The sequence below is a fragment of the Sapajus apella genome, unplaced genomic scaffold, assembly GCF_009761245.1.
Source record: "Sapajus apella isolate SASKATOON/1434 unplaced genomic scaffold, GSC_monkey_1.0 scaffold122, whole genome shotgun sequence".
NCBI classification, from domain to species: domain Eukaryota; kingdom Metazoa; phylum Chordata; class Mammalia; order Primates; family Cebidae; genus Sapajus; species Sapajus apella.
In genome coordinates, this window is record NW_022437062.1 from 83,691 (window position 1) to 105,887 (window position 22,197).

At 39.6% G+C, this 22,197-nt stretch overlaps 1 protein-coding gene across 4 annotated transcripts in view; it reads right to left on the reverse strand.

Annotated features, from left to right (window-relative positions):
- Nucleotides 1-22,197, reverse strand: part of KNL1 (kinetochore scaffold 1) — a 73,494-nt gene that overhangs the window by 8,628 nt on the left and 42,669 nt on the right. Inside the window, exons 14-22 of one of the 4 annotated variants that reach the window (XM_032261126.1) lie at nucleotides 14,447-14,562; nucleotides 11,555-11,645; nucleotides 10,585-10,701; nucleotides 9,313-9,400; nucleotides 4,983-5,060; nucleotides 4,763-4,802; nucleotides 3,857-3,958; nucleotides 3,325-3,425; nucleotides 411-482 (exon numbers count right to left, since the gene is read on the reverse strand). In XM_032261126.1, the coding sequence (XP_032117017.1) occupies nucleotides 411-482; nucleotides 3,325-3,425; nucleotides 3,857-3,958; nucleotides 4,763-4,802; nucleotides 4,983-5,060; nucleotides 9,313-9,400; nucleotides 10,585-10,701; nucleotides 11,555-11,645; nucleotides 14,447-14,562 (805 nt within the window). Of the gene's footprint in view, nucleotides 1-410; nucleotides 483-3,324; nucleotides 3,426-3,856; nucleotides 3,959-4,762; nucleotides 4,803-4,982; nucleotides 5,061-5,086; nucleotides 5,172-9,312; nucleotides 9,401-10,584; nucleotides 10,702-11,554; nucleotides 11,646-14,446; nucleotides 14,563-22,197 lie in introns of those variants that run through there. The other 3 variants (XM_032261127.1, XR_004263729.1, XM_032261128.1) reach the window with 3 other exon arrangements.

Sequence of the window (22,197 nt, forward strand, 5' to 3'; positions counted from 1 at the left end):
CTCGGCTCACCGCAACCTCCGCCTCCTGGGTTCAGGCAATTCTCCTGCCTCAGCCTCCTGAGTAGCTGGGATTACAGGCACGTGCCACCATGCCCAGCTGATTTTTTGTATTTTTAGTAGAGACGGGGTTTCACCATGTTGACCAGGATGGTCTCGATCTCTTGACCTCGTGATCCACCCGCCTCGGCCTCCCAAAGTGCTGGGATTACAGGCTTGAGCCACCGCGCCCGGCCCCCTAGTTTTTGTATTTTTAGTAGAGATGGGGTTTTACCATGTTAGCCAGGCTGGTCTCAAACTCCTGACCCCATGTGATCTGCCCGCCTTGGCCTCCCCAAGTGCTGGGATTACAGGCATGAGCCACAGTCCCTGGCCCCAACAAATTTTTAGAGGCTTAAATGTATTCAACTTACCATCTAACAGAGATTGAAAATTCACATCAATAATCTTCCTTACATAACGGTTGTCCAGGAAAGGGAGACCAACTAGAACGAACCAGAATAATGCTACATGATTTATTTATTTTTTTTTAACTATCTGATTTGAAGCCACATAAAACACAGTACTTTAGAATCCTATTCCTTCTGTGTAGCATAGTTCTTTTCACAGGAAGTTGAAGGTTTATCCTTGAATCATTATTCTCTGTATATTGTAAAGGCTCCTCTGAGACTGTTCAACTACATTGATTAGCAGGTTTTTCAAGGAAATTTAATATGTAGTACACAGCTATATTTGTTAAGGCCTCCTCTCTTAACCCCTAACGTCTGTGCAAAGATAAATTTATTTTTTAGGAATTGTATATTTTTTAAAAAAAGGCTATAACCTCCCTATACCTATACTCCTTGTATAAATACAGTAAAAATGAGTTATGCTTTTAGCATTGCTATAACATGTTTTAGGTAGCTGAGATAGCTGCTCACGCCTCCAGATGAGGGTTATCTCTGTCTCTTAACTTGATTCTTATTCTGTTTGTTGAATGCTTTGTTAAATATTTTCTATGTGTTAGGCACCATGGACACGATGAGAAAAACAGATATACTCAACCTGTGCCCTCAAGAAGCTTATAATTCAGGGAGACATACAGATAACTGCACTAATAAACACGGCAAGAACTATATAATAAGCACTACTAAGGAAAACCACAGGAAGCAAGGAGAACATATAATAGAAGGGTGGGAAAGTGATCAGTGAGGCTGGGTGAAGTGGCTCATGCCTGAAATCCCAGCACTTTGGGAAGTTGAGGTGGGCGGATCATGAGGTCAAGAGATGGAGACCATCCTGGCCAACATGGTGAAACCCCATCTCTACTAAAAATATAAAAATTAGCTAAGTGTAGTGGTGTGTGCCTGTAGTCTTAGCTACTTGGGAGGCTGAGGCAGGAGAATCACTTGAACTCAGGAGGCGGAGGTTGCAGTGAGCTGAAATTGTGCCACACAGCATTCCAGCCTGGTGATAGAGCGAGACTCCGTCTCAAAAAAAAAAAAAAAAAAAAGAAAGTGATCACTGAGAGCTGAGCTCTTACAATTATTAGTAGGAGTTCATTAGTGAAGCAGGGGGAAAAGAGCTCTCAGGCATAAGAAACAACAGCATGAAGGTGTTGAGACAGGATGAATACAACTGAGCAGGAAAGACCACAATAATTTAAGGAAGTAAAAGAAGTCTACTGTGGCCAACACGCAGAGGTAGGAAGGTGGTATGAGATAGGAAAAGGAGAAAAATTCAATTCAGGCAGGGCTTTACAGGCTAGATCAAATACTTTGATCATTAGCGTAAGAGTAATAGTGCATAGTCAAATTTTCAATAATTACGCCGGGTGCGGTGGCTCAAGCCTGTAATCCCAGCACTTTGGGAGGCCGAGGTGGGTGGATCACGAGGTCAAGAGATCGAGACCATCTTGGTCAACATGGTGAAACCCTGTCTCTACTAAAAATACAAAAACATTAGCTGGGCATGGTGCGTGCCTGTAATCCCAGCTACTGAGGAGGTTGAGGCAGGAGAATTGCCTGAACCCAGGAGGCAGAGGTTGCGGTGAGCCGAGATCGTGCCATTGCACTCCAGCCTGGTTAACAAGAGTGAAACTCCGTCTCAAAAAAAAAAAAAAAATTTTTTTTCAATAATCACTATAGCTTCATAGCTTCAGGGAGGAGAAGGAGAAGATCCATAAAGTCCAGTTGGAATGTTATTGCAGTCATCTAGGTTAGAGATGATTATTGACAGAATAGATGAAAAATAGTGGATGAATATTAGGAAATTAAAACCAGTAGGTTGGGTGCTGTAATCCTAGCACTTTAGGAGGCCAAGGTGGGAGAATCACTTGAGGTCAGGAGTTCAAGACCAGCCTGGCCAACATGGTGAAACCCCATCTCCACAAAAAAATACAAAAATTAGCCAGGCGTGGTGGTGCATGCCTGTAATCCCAGCTACTTGGGAGGCTGAGGCAGGAGAATCCCTTGAACCAGCAGCAGAGGTTGCAGTGAGCAGAGATTGCACTAGTGCACTCCAGCCTAGGTGGCAGAATAAGTGAGACTCTGTCTCAAAAAAACAAAACAAAAACAGTATATCTTACTGATTATTTGAATATGTACATCGAGGGAGAAAGAGGTATAGAGTGATTCCTCAGTTTTAATTTTGAACCTGGACAGAAGGTAATGCTAGTCACTGAGAAAAGAAACTTTCAAGGAGAATCAGTTTTAGAGGCCCAGAGATTGTGAAGATCCTAAATTCTAAAACGGCCATGTTTGCCCCTGGTTGGCCATTTGAAGCTGATTGGTTAAAGAAAAAAGATACTTGACAATTAGGAGACTCCAACAAAACAGCTGGGCCTCTGTCCAGTTACCATATACTGATTTCTACCCTATACAGTGATTTCATCCTTTCAGATGAAAAACCCACCTATACACACAACTTCCAAATAACTTGTTAGGGCTTCACTCTTAAGTTAAAAAAAAAAAGAAAAAAAAAAAAAAAAAAAAGAAGAAACACTAGCCATAGCCATTAGAGTAAATTCTCCTATTCTCTATAACGAAAGATGGAGATTAAAAGAAAGAAGCTCACAGTAAATGGAAATGAGTAGCATGTTTATCCATTATTTGGATAGCAAAACTTTTATCATTTAATGTAATTCAACAAAGGGCAACTTTCACTAACTGCATTTTAATTTTCTTTACAAAATAAAATTCTGCTATCACTAAAGATGACTCTTCTAAGACTTTCAGCAGTGCTCTCATCAATTCAATAGTTATCAGTATAGCAAAATAAATATTTGAATCTTTAGTTAGTATAGCCATTCATTTTTCTGTAGAGAATTATCTCACTTTGGCTCCTTACCAACTGACTCTCCAAAGGTAATGGTGAGTTCTATCGAGTCATAAACAAAGGTGAATACAGCTTGATCATCACTCCACTCAACAACATCCCACTCAGACAAGCTGAAGAGAGATCAACAAGATTTTTAAAAAGCATTTTTGGAATCAAGATAAAACCAAACTTCTGATACCACCCAAACAGTACCAATAGCAGCTGCTAATGTTTTTCCACTGGATTGGGAGACAATCAATATTTCAATTGAAATATTGAGTGTCCAAACTTAAGTTTATGAAAAAAGTAAGAACCCAATTTTGAGTTGTATATTGGAGAAACACCAAGTCTAGGCAATGAACGATGTAAAATATTGAAAAATTCTAAGTCCATAATTCTACTCTATTTTCAGCTTACTGTTGGGTACACTGACTCTTTTTGAGACTGCACTGTACAAGTTAAAAACAGCAACACATTAAAAATACATCAACTGCTCCAGTAGTTTCAGACAACCATAAGGTACAGATTAAAACACAAACAAATGACACTTGCGTTTCCTTACCTCAACTGATCCAGTAGCTCTTCAGTTCTATTTGTTTGTTTTTGCATAAAGTCTATTTGAGCAAGGGTCTGCTCTTTTTGTACCTCCAGTTCTAAGAGATTTCTGCAAAAAAAAAAAAAAAAAAGCAGGTATTCACAGAGAGATAAGTCTTTTCTTAGAGAATTCAAACTCTATCAATATAAAAGGTTTATGATAAGAAGTCACATGCTACATGACTCCCCATTGAGGTAATAAAGTTAGGTGTATAGCATCCATTTCTGCATTCTTAGTTTTTTTTTTAAAAATAAGCATTAATCTAGAAGTGTGTCTACCTGAGAAAGGCATAAATCATTGTGTTTCAAATTAGGATCCATGAAGATATCCTTGGGATTCACATGTTAAGATAATTATTAAATATTACATTTTTATTTTTGATAAAAACCAAAAATATAAAAATATAAGCATAATGTAGATAAGATCTACCTTAAAACTGAGACATGTCAGTTAATTTAATTTCAGCCAAACACTGTCCCCTGTCAAATCAATGTTGTCAACTAGAATTTTAGAAATTTAGTCATTATTTCTATTTACTTGATTTTAGACTGATAGCTGAGTTAAGAGTCACAGGCCTAAGAAAGATACTCTTCATTTTACACTTGTTTATTTTTATATTTATTAAACAAAAAGGATACTGGTAGTTTTCAAGCTTTAGAAACACTGTTTTGGATAAATGCCCTGCAAACAATAAGTGCTTCAAAACTATTGTTGACTAAGATGGACTCTAGGGTTCCATTCGAAGTGAAGAAGCCCTGAGTCAGCCTAAGTCAAGATTCATGTCCCCAGTCCTGTCAGTCTCTGGAAGCAGGAAGTCATCTAGCCTTCTGTAGTTTGGTATTATATTTTCTGACAGTTGGATTGAAGGCTGACCTTTGAAACTCCTCTTCCTCAGTTTTCAGCTGTTCCAGTTCTTTGGAAAAAGAAAAAACAAACAAACAAACAAACAGAACAAATACATTAGAATGTTGCCAAAAAAATCATCTGTTTTACTAAAAAGTCTATCTGACTTAATCCCATCTAAGTATATAAACAAATTTAGAACAGAAGGGCTTCCCCCACACCCATTTAACTCCTTAACTACTTCATTTACCTTTCTCTGCAGTTCTCATTTCAGAGTCCCATTCTTCCACAAGATTGTCTTTCTCTTCATTCTCCAAATTCTTAGTTTCTAAAGTAGACAACACGTGTTACAATAATTCAGTAAAAAAGGAAACAAAATAGGGTAAAAATAGAACTATTCAGTCAAAAACTTTCTCTTCATCCTCCAAATTCTTAGTTTCTAAAGTAGACAACATGTGTTAGAATAATTCAATAAAAAATAAGTAAAACAGAAAACAAAATAAGGAAAAAAAGAATAATTCAGTCAAAAACAATTTACTAAACAATAAGAGATTGTGTTTCTTTAGTAGTAGGAAGTTTAGAGGTTCCAGTCTGATGTCTTCTATTTTTTTTTTCTGTGAAAGAAAAAGTAAGGTAGTCAACAAAGGGGTGAAGTTTAGACCATGGAATTCATGTACTCATTGTCAATTCAGTGCCAACAACATGTACTAGGCACTTATTCTGTATGAAACTAGGGACTCTGAAGAATATGCAGAAAAAGAAGAGCTAATCCTTGACTCCACAGAGATCATAATTTAATCAGGAAGAAAAACTATCCAAGTAACTATAATACAAGTAGATGATGTGATGGGTGATATAAAAAGTACTAACAAATCCAGACGAATGGTCATCTAAAAAAAAGAAAAAAAAGTACTAACAAAATAGCCATGGGAGCTCAAGGTATACAGACTATTTCTTTTGGTGAAAAACAGAAGAGAATGTAATAGCAAAGACAAAAGTGGTAGAAATGGTCAGCCTAGTGGTGTGTGCCTGTTGTCTCAACTACTAAGGAGGGAGGATTCCTTGAGCCCAGGAGTTTGAAGCTGCAGTGAGCTATGATCATGCCATTACACTTCAGCTTAGGCAGCAGAGTGAGACTCTGTCTCTTAAAAAAAAAAAAAAAAAAAAAAAAAAAAAAATGCAGGATAGTGGCTCATGTCTGTAATCTGAGCACTTTGGGAGGCTGAGGTGGGCAATCACTTGAGGCCAGGAGTTCGAGACCAGCCTGGCCAATATGGTGAAACCCCATCTCTACTAAAAATACAAAAATTAGCTGGGGGTGGTGATGCATGCCTATAATCTCAGCTACTTGGGAGGCTGAGGCACAAGAATCGCTTAAACCCAGGTGGCAGAGGTTGCAGTGAGTAGAGATCACACCACTGGCCTGGGTGACAGAGAATCTGTCTCAAAAAAGTGGCAGAACTGCATAAAAACATCAATGTTTGATTGGAATTTAGGATGTGTATGGGAGTAGTAACAAACCACCTAAATCTGAAAACTGTAGAGAACATGAAATGTCCAGCTCAGAAGTTTGGACTTTTTCTTTTTTTTTTTTTTTGAGACGGAGTCCTACTCTGTCACCCAGGTTGGAGTTCGGTGGTGCTATCTCGGCTCACTGCAACCTCTGCCTCCTGAGTTCAGGCGATTCTTCTGCCTCAGCCTCCTGAGTAGCTGGGACTACAGGCTCACACCACCACACCTAGCTGATTTTTGTATTTTTAGTAGAGTCGAGGTTTCACCATGTTGATCAGGCTGGTCTCAAACTCCTGGGATTACAGGCTTGAGCCACTGCACCCAGCCTTCTTTTTTCTTGAAGCCAACCACAGAGAGTTAAGTTTGGATTTTATTTTGTAATAAATGGAAGGACAGAAGTTTTTCAGAGGAGTGACATTAATGAAAACTGTCTTTCATTATTATTAATTTGGCAGCAACATGCAGGTTGGACTGGAAGGAGGCAGAATAATGGTAAAAATGTATAAAGATGAGTTAGAAGACTGAAATAGCACATTTCAGAATTAATGAGAGCCTTAATGCGACAGGGAAAAAAAACACATGAGATGCCAAAGCTGCTGACGTGACAGGACTTGTTAAGAGAGCATCAAAGACAATGAAAGTATTGAGCCTTTTAAAATGTGTAAGAATTGTGACTGCTATAAATAAAGATGATAAACATCATAAGAGAGAACAAATTTTTGGATTTATCTTGGAGTTGAGAGAAGATAATATATTTAAATGTATTTATTTATTTAGTTCGCTCTGTCGCACAGGCTGGAGTGCAGTGGTGTGATCTTGGCTCACTATAGCCTTGACCTCCTGGGCTCAAGAGATCTTCCCATCTCAGCCTCCCAAGTAGCTAGGATTACAGGCATGTGCCACCATGCTGAGCTAACTTTTTTTTTCTTTTTGTAGAAATAGAGTCTCATTATGTTGCCAGGCTAATACATTTCATTTTATTCACAGAGTTTAAGGAGCTTAAGGATACTTCTGCATAGAGGTTCAGAAGGAAGCTAGAAATTAAGCCTGGAACTCAAGAGTGAGGGGCTAAAGATGTCCTCACATGAAATGATTACAAGCTACTTTAGGGCAAAATTTGTGTCTTAAATATTTTTATTTCTTTTCTGATACTAAGCACAGTATCTGGCAAGCAGTAGATGCTCAACAAATGCTTGGAGATTTAACTAAAATTGGGAATCAGTCACATAATTATTAAGGCAGATGAATGCACTGGGAGAGATAATATAGAAAATAATAGATGATAAAATTTAAATCCCCACAAAGGAAGGCCGGGCGCGGTGGCTCAAGCCTGTAATCCCAGCACTTTGGGAGGCCGAGGCGGGTGGATCACGAGGTCAAGAGATCGAGACCATCCTGGTCAACAAGGTGAAACCCCGTCTCTACTAAAACTACAAAAACTTAGCTGGGCATGGTGGCGCGTGCCTGTAATCCCAGCTACTCAGGAGGTTGAGGCAGGAGAATTGCCTGAACCCAGGAGGCGGAGGTTGCGGTGAGCCGAGATTGTGCCATTGCACTCCAGCCTGGGTAACAAGAGCGAAACTCCGTCTCCAAAAAAAAAAAAAAAAAAAAAAAAATCCCCACAAAGGGTCGCTCATGCCTGTAATCCCAGCACTTTGAGAGGCCGAGGCAGGCAGATCACCTGAGGTCAGGAGCTCAAGACCTGCCTGGCTAACATGGTAAAACCCCATCTCTACAAAAATACAAAAAGTAGCCAGGCTCAACGGCAGGTGCCTGTAACCCCAGCTACTCAAGAGGCTGAGGTGGGAGAATCGCTTAATCCTGGGAGGCGGAGGATGCAGTAAGCTAGAGATCATTCCATTGCACTCCAGACTGGGCGACTGAACGAGGTTCCATCTTCAGAAAAAAAAAAAAAAGAGGCCAACAGAGAAGTTGGATGCAGCAGCCAGGAGAAAACAACTGAGTCAAGGTAGTACACTATCACTATCACACAGGTTAAGGGGATGAATGTTTCAGGCAAAAAAGAACATTCATCAATGTCAAATTCTGAAAGAGGTCAAAATGGCTAAGGACTGGGAAGAACAAAATTTGATGACTAAGCAGAATTATGTGATTTTTGAGAAAGGAGTTTCAGAGTAACACTAACAACTTGGGCTTCTGAAAGGCCAAACTGAAAGGATAGACAGTTTTCAAACTGAGATAAATTAATCTGTTATAAAAACACAAAACTGGCTGGGCATAGTGGCTCATGCCTGTAATCCCTACACTTTGGGAGGTTGAGGTGGGCGGATCATGAGGTCAGGAGATCGAGACCCCTGGCCAACATGGTGAAACCCTAGCTGTATTAAAAATACAAAAATTAGCCAGGCATGGTGGCGGACGCCTGTAGTCCCAGCTACTTGGGAGGCTGAGGCAGGAAAATCACTTGAACCCGAGAGGCGGAGGTTGCAATGAGGGGAGATCATACCACTGTACTCCAGCCTAGTGACAGAGTGAGACTCTATCTCAGAAAATAAAACAAAACAAAACAAAAAACACACAAAATTAGTCTAGGTTATCTTGAGCAGCTCTTGTTGACTGTATTACGGATGACTATAGTAAAGGAACTTTAATTTGCATTCATTCATTCATTCGCTCATTTAGACGGAGTCTTGCTCTGTTGCCCAGGCTGGAGTGCAGTGGTGCAATCTCAGCTCACTGCAACCTCCGCATCCCGGGTTCAAGCAATTCTCTGGGTTCAAGCAATTCTCCTGCTTCAGCCTCCCAAGTGGCTGGGATTATAGGCATGCACCACCACCCAGAGTTAATTTTATATTTTTAGTAGAGATGGGGTTTCGCCATGTTAGCCAGGCTGGTCTCGTACTTCTGACATCAGGTGATCTGCCTGCTTTGGCCTCCCAAAGTGCTGGGATTACAGGCATAAGCTACCACACCCAGCCAACTTGCTCTAATTTAATATCTCAAGCTGCTAATACAAGTCTTCAATATAGTGACACCAATACTCTACTGTAGAAAAGCATTTATATAAAATTAAATTTTCTTTTGGAAAAGAATTTAAAATACTTTACCTATTTCCACCTCAGTGAGACAGTTATCGATCTTCTTAAGTATTTTATCCGTCTCATCTATCTTTGTCTGAAGTTTCTCCCTCTCATTCTAAATACAAAAGATTAGACTGTCAAATTAAACCTCCAAAGTATTACAAATCGTTCAAATTGCTCACATAATTGCTCTATCAGGGTCATGAACAGGCAAATCTTAAAATGAAAGTCAAAGCTTTAAGTTGGAACTTAAAAAACAAAAGTAAATTTTATTAAAATAAGTTTTAGCCAAAAGAACTCTGGAAAATAAGTTTATTTTACAAATTTATTAAATATTTCATTAAAAAAATAAAATCATATAAAAAGTATATTGACATAGAACTAATTTTTGTACTTTATTTTAGCATTTCTATATGTGTTCCATGGAATATAATATATTACTATTTATTACTTAAAAATATTTCTGTGATGAACTAAACATGGGAAACATTGGTCAAAAAGAATTTAGCATTTATGTTTAGATTTTTAAAAATTTGTATTTCTCTGAAAGGGCATATTGTTTGCAACATTTCCAAATTTATTGGCCACTGGGAAGTTTTTTTTTTTTTTGAGACAGAGTCTCACTAGTCTCTGTTGCCCAGGCTGGAGTGCAGTGGTGCAATCTCAGCTCACTGCAACCTCCGCCTCTCGGGTTCAAGCGATTCCCCTGCCTGGGCATCCCGAGTAGCTGGGATTACGGGTGCACACCACCATGCCTGGCTAATTTTTATATTTTTAGTAGAGATGGGGTTTTGCCATGTTGGTCAGGCTGGTCTCAAACTCCTGACCTCGTGATCCGCCCGCCTCAGCCTCCCAAAGTGCTGGGATTACAGGTGTGAGCCACCACACCCGGTGGAAAGTTTTTTTATCTAGAGCCTTTTAAAAAAGCTAATTATTTTGGGAAATGCTACTTTAAACACATGTACATACATATAGAGCTAGGTATGGACTATGAAGAAGATAATACTATGGTATAGTCCTTGGCAATGGGAGACCAGAATCCTATATATTTTATTTCAGTATGTATGATGGATAATAGTATTTAAGATAAGACATAGATCCACTTTGGTAATTATATTCCAGTATTCCTCAAGATGTCAGGATCGGCCACTTTTAACAATTGAACCTTACCTCTTAATTTTAAGTTTCTGCCCAAGTCTTATTCACATATCTTCTAAGGAAGATTCTTCATATTCTATAACCACTATAAAGTATTTTTAATATCTCTTTCTTTCTATGATGTTAACTGTCTCAAATTACCTGAGCTGACTGCACCAGCTTGCCATACAAAGCCACTTTTCCTTGGTGAGTGAAGACTTTAGTCATCTTGGTGAAACGTGATTTTATTTTGTTAAGGTAAATTCCAAAGTCCTGTAGCTGAAAAGGAAAATTACAGAGTACATTGTACTAAAACAAATGAGTCAGAATAGGTAAATGGTCTAGGAATGCTACAATTTGCCCATCCTAAGGGCAGGATATTTGTCATTTGCAAATTTAATTCTATATAATTGTCTAAGACCAGAAAAAAAGATTTTAGTCTTGATTCCTGTCTTTAATTGATTTATTCATATTATTAATTAGAAAATGACAGGCTCTTAAAGAAACTTTTTTTTTTTTTTGAGACGGAGTTTCGCTCTTGTTACCCAGGCTGGAGTGCAATGGCACGATCTCGGCTCACCGCAACCTCCGCCTACTGGGTTCAAGCAATTCTCCTGCCTCAGCCTCCTGAGTAGCTGGGACTACAGGCACGCGCCACCATGCCCAGCTAATTTTTTGTAGTTTTAGTAGAGACGGGGTTTCACCATGTTGACCAGGATGGTCTCGATCTCTTGACCTCGTGATCCACCTGCCTCGGCCTCCCAAAGTCAAACTTTTAATATATTAGGGCACATATAAAATGGGCCAATTACTATTTAATCAATTAAAACAAATCTTTTTTTTGTCTAAATCTAAGTGAAAGGCAAATAGGAAGGAGGGAACCTTAAATAAACTTCAACTATATATTGAAGTTTAAATTGATAAATTAAATTGATTAATTGATCATCTCAGGTTTGTAAATATTACACATTGACAATTGCGTATAATTAAATAAGACCTTGGTACCGCATTACACCTAAAAAATAAGTTAAATAACTCATCACTAATGACCAAGTAATAGTTACTTATTTCACAATAGACATTGTTCAGAATGTCTTTACTGATTCCCATTCAGAAAATAAGACAAAAGTACCTCTTCGTCAGAGCAGTGTCTCATTTTTTCCCACAGGTTCTTATTTATATCAGCCAACAGTTTATCTTGGTTCGATGCAGAAAGCTTTAACCTAAAATACAAAAAAGTTAATTAGCACAGGATTCAAAACCAGCTTTAATGAACCAGCTCTGATCTATAGTCATGCTTAGCTTAACTCTTCCTAGTTTTTTTCTACATAAAAAGAGGCGAATTTGGCCAGGCTTAGTGGCTCATGCTTATAATCATAGCACTTCGGGAGGCTGAGGCAGGTGGATTACCTGAGGTCAGGAGTTCAACACCAGCCTGACCAACATGGAGAAACTCATCTCTACCAAGAGCACAAAAATCAGCCGGGCGTGGTGGAGCATGCCTGTAATCCCAGCTACTTGGGAGGCTGAGGCAGGAGAATCACTTAAACACAGGAGGCAGAGGTTGCAGTGAGCCAAGATTTTGCCACTGCACTCCAGCCTGGCCAACAAGAGCAAAACTCGGTCTCAAAAAGAAAAAAAAGGAAAAAAAAAAAAAAAGAAGGGAATTCACTCTATAAAAGCCTGATTATTCAATCTGATTATTCACTTGAAGAATAGCAGTTTAAGAATGTCATAAATCAAAAAACCTTCTATCACTAACAGAATTCTCATCTCAACATACCAACTTGTTCCAATGTGAAACATTTTGCTTATAAAGAATCCTTAAGGTCTATCAATGATCTACTATGAAGTTGTAGCTATTATTTTAACAAAAGTTCCCAATTCAGTTCAAAGTCTTCTCTCACATTTTTAGAATAGCATTTATAAAAGCAGCAAAGCTATTATAATCTTAGTCTTTTGTTAATAAATGGAGAAAATACATTTATAACAGAGATAGAAGATCTCTTGCAGAGTATATAGGCAGGCACATGGACGCAAAATCAAACAGTAAAGCACACCTAAACATACTGTTCACTGAGTGTAAGATCCCGTTTCATTCAAAATAAACATTCTTGGCCAGGCACAGTGGCTCATGCCTGTAATCCCAGCACTTAGGGAAGCCAAGACAGGTGGATCACTTGAGGTCAGAAGTTCAAGACCATCCTGCCCAACAATGGTGAAACCCCGTCTCTGCTAAAAATAAAAAATTAGCCCAGCGTGTTGGTGGGTGCCTGTAATCACAGCTACTCAAGAGGCTGAAACAGGAGAATCACTTGAAATCAGGATTCGAAGGCTGCAGTGAGTTGAGAGTGCGCCACTGTACTCCAGCCCAGGCAACAGTACAAGACTCTGTCTCAATTAAAAGAAACAAAATTCTCAGTGAAATCCTGACACAGCCAACTCTTTTAAATAACATGAAGATACAAAATTTGTCAGTCTTGTTCAGTGACGAACCCCAGTGCATAGTATAATGCCTGGCAGATGCAGGTGCTCAAATAAATATTTGTTAAATGAATAGAATCAGGCGAATCTGAAATATCTTAAATTTCTGATTTTAAAATTACATAATTATTTTTAAAATTTTAAATATTCTTTTTCTTCTACTTCCAAAACCCAGATAATTCTTAAAGATTATTTTATTTCTTTTTTGTTTGTTAGACTGGTTCAAATTTAGTTGGATAGTCCCAGATAAGTATGACATAAACATTATTTTGAGTTTTAAAGTCTGATTTACTGAAGGGAATCTAGATATATCTAATTTGTAAATCAGTCTGTAGTATTAATGTATACCATAACAATGAGCTATCTTCTAAGTAAAACCATGTTCCTTTATATATGTAAACAAGGGTAAATGTGGTAAAATTTTAAAGTCAAAGGCAATCTGATTTCAGGCACTACATACAGGTTAAGTATCCCTTACCTGAAATGCCTGGGACCAGAAGTGTTTTGGATTTTGGAATATTTGAATATACAAGATATCTTGCAGATGAAACCCAAGCCTAAACATGAAATTCATTTATGTTCCATATATACCTTGCACACATAGTTTGTAGGTAAATTTATAGAATTTTTTTGTTTTTTTAGAGACAGGGTCTTGCTATGTTGCCCAGGCTGGAGTGCAGTGACTCTTCACAGGTGCAATCAGCACAGGAGTTTTGACCTACTCTGTTTTCAGCCTGGGCCGGTTCACCCCTCCTTAGGCAACCTGGTGGTCCCCTGCTCCCGGGAGGTCATCATATTGATGCCAAACTTAGTGCGGACACCCACTTGGCATAGTGCACTACAGCCTAGAACTCCTGGGCTCAAGCCATCCTCCCACCTCAGCCTCCCAAGTAGCTGGGACTACAGGCATGCATTACTGCACCTGGCAATTTATACAATATTTTAAATAATTTTGTGCATGAAGCAAAGTTTGTGTAAAACACTTATATTTATGTGTGGCATTTTCCACCTGCATCATATTGGTGGCTAAAACGTTTTGGATTTTGGAGCATTTCAAATTTCCAATTTCCAGATTAGAGATACTCAACTTGCATAAATCTCTGAAAGATATTTTCTTTCAAAGATGTTCTCTAGCAATCAACTTATAATACTGTAATCTAATAATTACTGTTTATTCTTATTAAGGACCTACTTTTTCCTAAGAATGGTATGAAAACAATTTATGTATGCAATTTCTATTGTTCACATCTTTTGGCTGAGTAGGTTTTATTATCTCCACTTTATGGATTTAGACATGAAGGTTAAATGACTTACCTGAGGATATACAGCTAGTGTTGAAGCCAAGACTGAGCTTCAGTCTGACTACAAGGCTGAAGCTCTTTCCCCCACATCACACAGCCAATCAATGCCATGGAACTGCCAACTAATACTATCCACTTTTCCCCGTGCCAGTGTTATTCTAATCAAAACCTTACCACACAAACTATTCACTGATCCCTCGCCTAAAAAAAAACACCACACATAAACAAAGCTTTCATACTCTTCAATCTGTTGGCGACGAGCTTCACAATCTTGTCTATAAATCTGTATCTTGGGTCGGTAAACATATTGACTTAACAACAGGTCTTCTGGAGTAGGCGGTGTGTTTATGGTAAACTGGAAAAAAAAAATGAGTGCCTGTGAACAGGTATCTTGCAGACAAAACCATATATAAGAATTAACTCAAATTTCAGAGTGCCTATTTTAAAACATTCTACAAAGAAAAATTTGAATACTCCATTACGTTCATAATGCTAGCAAGCAAAAAATTTGAATCTGAATTCAAGTCTCTGACTTCTAAGTCCATTTACCCATAGATGTTTATGGAACTGTGGCTGTTTCACTCACAAGGGAATGAAAGTAGTTCGAAAAATGCTATGCGTTAAGAAAATAAATACTACCGGCCAGGCGTGGTGGCTCACGCCTGTAATCCAAGCACTTTGGAGGCCAAGGCGGGTGGATCACCTGAGGTTGGGAGTTCAAGACCAGCCTGACCAACATGGTGAAACCCTGTCTTTAAAAAAAAAAAAAAAAAAAAAAGAAAATAAATACTACCTAAAAATTCAAACTTACCAGGAACCCTTTTTAATTTTTCTTTTTAAGCCAGTTTCCTTGTAACTATTCCCATTCTCTAGCCATAATCCTTACTCTACCCCAGGCTGAACTCAAACTTTTCTGACATATCCTCCATTTATAAAATAAGGCAGTGAAAACTGGGTTATTTAAAAATGTTTTATAGCACTAATCCAATGGCTTTGATGTCCTTGACGCAGTATTGAAAAAAATCAAATTGGGGTCAGGCACAGTGGATCACACCTGTATTCCCAGCACTCTGGGAGGCAGTGGGTGGATTACTTGAGGTCAGCAGTTTGAGACCAGCCTGGCCAATAAGATGAAACTCCATCTCTACTAAAAATACAAAAATTAAATGGGCATGATGGCACACATCTGTAGTCCCAGCTACTTGGGAGGATAAGGCAGGAGAGTTGCTTGAGCCCAGGAGGCGTAGGTTGCAGTGAGCCAAGACTGTGTCACTGCACTCCAGCCTGGGCAACAGGGCAAGACTCTATCTCAAAAAAAGAAAAAGAAAAAAGAAAAGAAAAAATCAAGTCAGCTCCTTATTTATAAAAATCAAACAAAACCCCACAACTGAACCTCCAATTCCTAGGCTCAAGCAATCTTCCCTGCTCATCTTTTCTAGTAGCTAGAATTACAGTTGTGTATCACTATGCAGACATGGCGATAATTTTTTTTTTTTTTTTTTGAGACAGAGTTTCACTCTTGTTACCCAGGCTGGAGTGCAATGGCGCGATCTCGGCTCACCGCAACCTCCGCCTCCTAGGTTCAGGCAATTCTCCTGTCTCAGCCTCCTGAGTAGCTGGGATTACAGGCACGCGCCACCATGCCCAGCTAATTTTTTGTAGTTTTAGTAGAGACGGGGTTTCACCACGTTGACCAGGATGGTCTCGATCTCTTGACCTCGTGATCCACCCGCCTCGGCCTCCCAAAGTGCTGGGATTACAAGCTTGAGCCACCGCGCCCGGCGACATGGCGATAATTTTGAAATTTTTTGTAGAGATGGGGTCTTGCTATGTTGCCCAGGATAGTATCAAATTCCTGGCCTCAAATGATTCTCCTGCCTCAACCTCCAAAGCACTGGGATTACAGATGTGAGCCACTGTGCCCGGCTACAACTAGCCTTTTTTTTTTTTTTTTTTGAGTTGGGGTCTGGCTGTCGCATAGGCTGCACTTTAATGGCATGATTATGGCTCCCTGCAGCCTCAGCCTTCTTGGATCAAGTAATCCCTGACCTCAGCCTGCCAAGTAGCTGGGACTACAGGTGCATGCCAGCTACCATTCCTTTTTTTTGAGATGAAGTTTCCCTCTTGTTGCCCAGGCTGGAGTGCAGTGGCACCATCATGGCTCACTGCAACCTCCACCTCCTGGGTTCAAGTGATTCTACTGCTTAGCCTCTCGAGTAGCCTGGATTACAGGTGTGCACCACCACGTCCAGCTGTGTATTTTCAGCAGAGACAAAGTTTCACCATGTTGGCCAGGCTGGTCTCGAACTCCTGACCTCAGGTGATCCACCCACCTCAGCCTCCCAACGTGCTGGGATTAGAGGCGTGAGCCATCACACCTGGCCAAAAAAGTTTTTTTTAGGTACGGAGTTTTGCTATGTTGCCAAGCTGGTCTCAAACTCCTAGGCTCAAGTGATCTTCTTGCTCTGGTCTCCCAAAGCGCCGGGATTATGAGCATGAACCACTGTACCCAGCAAAAAAAAAAAAAAAAAAAATTTTAAGGTTAGAATTACACATAAAAATTGAAACTATATGTACTGGTTAAAAAAGAAGTCGTGGCTGGTTACAGTGGCTCACAGCTATAGTCCCAAAAACTTTGGGAGGCAAAGGTGGGCAGATCACGAGGTCCAGAGGTCCAGACCATCCTGGAGTATGACTCTTTAAAAAAAAAAAAAAAAAAAAAAAAAAAAAAAAATGCAAACCCAGGCACAGTGGCTCATGCTGTAATCCCAGGAGGTTGAGATTACACTCCTGGGACTAGGAGGTTGGGAGCGTCACTTGAGGCCAGGAACTTGAGACCAGCCTGAGAAACACAGCAAGACCTTGTCTTTATTATTTTTTTATTCTCTTTTTTTATTTCCCAGATCCCTGTTCTTTAAAGACCTTGTCTTTAAAAAAGTTTTTAAACATTAGCTGGGCACGGTGACAAAATGAGCCATCTCTAAATATAAATAAATGACAAATTGGGCTTTCTAAATACCATTTCCCCCACAAAAAGAAATCAGGAGTCCTTGGAGAAATGGACTGCCTTTCCTACAGGAACCAAACAATTCATGAAGAAATATGTCTTTATAGAAGTATTTAGACAATAAATAAGAAATTACAGAATTACAGGTTGAGTATCCCTTAACCAAAATGCCTAGAACCAGAGTATTTTGGATTTTTTTTTTTTTTTTTGGAGGCAGAGTCTCACTCTGTCGCCCATGCTGGAGTGCAGTGGTGCAATCTTGGCTCACTGCAACTGCTGCTTCCCAGGTTTAGGTGAGTCTCCTGTCTCGGCCTCCTGAGTAGCTGTGACTACAAGGGCATGCCACCACACTGGCTTAATTTTTTGTATTTTTAGTAGAGACGGGGTTTCACTATGTCGCCCAAGCTGGTCTCAAACTCCTGAGCTCAGGCAATCCGCCCACCTTGGTGTCCCAAAGTGCTGGGAATACAGGTATGAGCCACCACGTCTGGCCAAGTATTTTGGATTTTTTTCAAATTTTTGGAATATTTACATATACATAATGAGATATCTTGGGTATGGAACCTGTCTATACATTAAATTCATTTATGTTTCATATATATCTTATACATATAGCCTGACAGTAATTTCATTCAGTATTTTAAATAATTTGCATGAAACAAAGCTTATATACATTGAACCATCATAAAGGTAAGGTATCACTATCTCAGCCACCCATGTGGACTATCTGTGGTTGTTAGGCAACACCTTCATTCCTGACTCACGGTACATTTTGACAGCAACCCATTACATGAGGTCAAGTATGAAATTTTCCACTTGTGGCACCATGTCAGCACACAAAAATTTTGGGTTTTAGAGATTTCAGATTTTTGATTTTTTGGATCAGGGATGCTCAACCTGGAGCGTATCACTACTTTACAACTCCTAATGAATTAATGGCTGCATACATATCATCACCAGACATTATATTATCTATCTTCTAATGGAATTACAATAAACTTGAAAAAAAAAAAACCAAAATCTGTTAATCTGATCAAGCTTCTATCAATTTACAAAAAACACAAGGACAGAGAAATATTGGGTATGGACAATTAGCAAAATCCAGACTGTGGTAAACTCTACAGGAAAAATCTGGTTTCTTCATTAAAAGGAAGGAAGGAAGAAAAAATAAAGATCAAAAAAATTTTAAATACAAAAGAAGAAAAAGAGATGGAAAAGGACCTTACAGATTATAAGACTAGAGAGAGAGTTCAGCTAACTGCAATGTTTGAATTTCATTTGGATCCAAGATAACAAACTGGAAAAAAAAAAAGGCCTAAGATGATCAGGGAAATATAAACACTGACTGAATAACCATTTTATGGTATGACTATGGTATTGGATACATTTTTAAAATAAGAGTCTTCATCTTCTTAGGGATACATATTTTAATGCTTACAGATTGGTTGATGATGCTTGGGATGTGCTTCACAATAATGGAGGAGGGGAAATAGAAGGTTAGGTAGAGAAAAAAAGTGAGAGTAGATTTTTTTTTTCTTTCTGTGTTTTTTTTTAGGAGCTGATAATTTTTTAAAATTTTGAGATAAGATCTCACTCTGTTGCTCAGGCTGGAGTGCACTGGTGTGATCTTAGCTCACGGCAGCCTCCACCTCCTAGGTTCAAGCGACTCTCTCACCTTAGCCTCCCAAATAGCTGGGGACTATAGGCACGTACCACCACTCTCAGCTAATTTTTGTACTTTTTTGGTAGAGGGGGGTTTTACCATCTTGGCCAGGATGGTGGTCTCGAATTCCTGACCTCAAGTGATCCTTCTGCCTAGGCCTCCCAAAGTACTGGGATTATAGGTATGAGCCACAGCACCAGGCCAAGAGTTGGTAATTTTTGAAGCTGGGTGACAGACACACAAGGATTAATAAAACTACTCTATTTTTGGATATGTTTGAAATTTTCTATGAGACTAAATTTTTTTTAAAAAAGGTTTCATCACAAACTTTCCTAACACATAAAGTGAAGTACAAGACCATGTTCCCAGAGATCTGCCAAGAATAAAAGTGCCAATGAATATTATGCTCATGCACAGGCTACTCTTTGAGACGGAGTCTTACTCTGTTACCCAGGCTGGAGTGCAGTGGCCCGACCTCGGCTCACTGCAACCTCCACCCGCCAGGGTTCAAGTGATTCTCCTGCCTTAGCCTCTTGAGTAGCTGGGGTTACAGGCGTGTGCCACTACGCCCTGCTAACTTTTGTATTTTTAGTAGATATTAGAAGTATTTTTAGTAGATTTTAGTCTGTCACTGCGCCCGGCTAATTTTTCTATTTTTAGTAGCGACAGGGTTTCACCATCTGGGCTAGGCTGGTCTTGAACTCCTGACCTCGTGATCTACCTGCCTCAGCCTCTCAAAGTGTTGGGATTACAGGCATGAGCCACAAGCCTGGCCTTGTATTTAAGAATAAATTAACCTTAGCTTACTATAACTTTTTACTTCTTGACTCTTTTATATTGCTATTTAGCTTAAAACATGAACACATTGTACAGCTGTACAGAAATATTTTTCCTTTATATCCTTATTCTATAAACTTTTTTCAATTTTAAAATTTAAAATTTTTAAAGCTTTTCAAACTTAAACTAAGATACTAACACACACATTAGCCTAGGCCTACACAGGGTCAAGGTCATTAATATCACTGTCTTCCACCTCCACTTCTTGTCCTACTGGAAGGTCTTAAAGAATAATAACATCCATGGAGCTATCATCTCCTATGATAACAATGCCTTCTTTTGAAATAACTCCTGAAGGACTTGCCTGAGGCTGTTTTATAGTTAACCTGTTTTATTTATAAGTTGGATTACATTCTAAAGTAACAATAAAGGCCAGGCACGGTGGCTTGCGTCTGCAATTCCAGCATTTGAGCGGCAAGACAGGATTGCTTGAGGCCAGGAATTTGAGACCAGCCTGGTCAACATAGTGAGACCCCATCTCTCTACAAAACATTCAAAAAGTAGCCAGGTGTAGTGGCTTGTGTGTATAATCCTAGCTACTTGGGAGGCTGAGGCAAGAAAATCACTTGAGCACAGGAGGTTGAGGCTGCAGTGAGCCAACCAGCCTGGGTGACAAAGCGAGATTCTGGCTCAAAAAAATAAAATAATGTAACAATAAAGAGTATACTATAGTAAATACATAATACAATAACTTAATGGTTTGTTATCATTATTAAGTATTATGTTATTGTACATAATTATATGTACTATCCTTTAACAGGACTGGCAGCGCAGGTTTGTTTACATTAGCATCACCACAAACATGTGAGTAATGCGATGTGCTACATTACAGTGTCACTAGGCAATGGAAATTTTCCAGCTCCATTATAATCTTTTTTTTTTTTTTTTTTTTTTGAGACAGAGTTTTGCTCTGTTTTCCAGGCTGTGGTGGCAGGCGCCTGTAGTCCCAGCTCCTAATGAGAATCTAATGCGTGATGATCTGTCAGTGCCTCTCATCATCCCCAGATGGGACCTTTGTGTGTGCAGTTTACAACAGGGTTCACACTCCTATGAGAATCTAATACCACTGCTGATCTGACAGGAGGCAGAGCTCAGGTGGTAATGCAAGCGATGGGGAGTGGCTGTAAATATAGAAGCTTTGCCAGCTCACCGCAATTCACCTTCTGCTGTGTGATCCAGTTCCTAACCCCAGGCATTCAGGACCCTTCGTCTAAAAGATAGTATGTTTCTTAATTTTTTTTTTTTTTTTTTTTTTTTTTTAAGATGGAGTTTCGCTCTTGTTACCCAGGCTGGAGTGCAATGGCGCGATCTCGGCTCACCACAACCTCCGTCTCCTGGGTTCAGGCAATTCTCCTGCCTCAGCCTCCTGAGTAGCTGGGATTACAGGCACACGCCACCATGCCCAGCTAATTTTTTGTATTTTTAGTAGAGACGGGGTTTCACCATGTTGACCAGGATGGTCTCGATCTCTTAACCTCATGATCCACCCGCCTTGGCCTCCCAAAGTGCTGGGATTACAGGTTTGAGCCACCGCGCCCGGCTGTTTCTTAATTTTTAAGAATCTCAGGGCTGGGAGTGGTGGCCTGTAATCCCAGCACTTTGGGAGGCCGAGGCGGGTGGATCAGGAGGTCAAGAGATTGAGACCATTCTCGCCATGATGAAACCCCATCTCTACTAAAAATACAAAAATTAGCCGGGTGTGGTGGCACGCGCCTGTAGTCCCAGCTACTCAGGAGGCTGAGGCGGAAGAATCGCTTGAACCCAGGAGGCAGAGGTTGCAGTGAGCCGAGACTGCGCCACTGCACTCCAGCTTGGGGACAAAGAAAAACTCCGTCCCCAAAAAAAAAAAAAAAAAAAAAAAAGGAATCTCAGAATATTTTGGTTCTTTTGTTAGTTTTAATTTTATTGGATCAAGATTAAAGTCGTCTCTTTAAAACCTCCATTTTTTTCAATTTATTAATGTTTTCTTTGTGGTCAAGAGTATAACTAACTTTTGGAAATGTTTGATAGACTTAAGAGAAAAAATATTCCCATGTAAGGAACACAAGTTTTTCTATTAAATTGAGTTTGTTGATTATTGATTATATTATTAAAATATTCTATGATCTTAAATTTTTTGAGATGGAATATTGATATGTTGCCCAGGCTGGCCTCAAACTCCTGGGTTGAAGTGATTCTTCCACCTCAGCCTCTCAAGTAGCTGGGATTACAAGTACCCTGCCACTGTATTCAGTTTACATGTTTGATTCTGAAAACTGTTCATTAAAAACCTCTGGCCGGGCGCGGTGGCTCAAGCCTGTAATCCCAGCACTTTGGGAGGCCGAGGCGGGTGGATCACGAGGTCAACAGATCGAGACCATCCTGGTCAACATGGTGAAACCCCGTCTCTACTAAAAATACAAAAAATTAGCTGGGCATGGTGGTGCGTGCCTGTAATCCCAGCTACTCAGGAGGCTGAGGCAGGAGAATTGCCTGAACCCAGG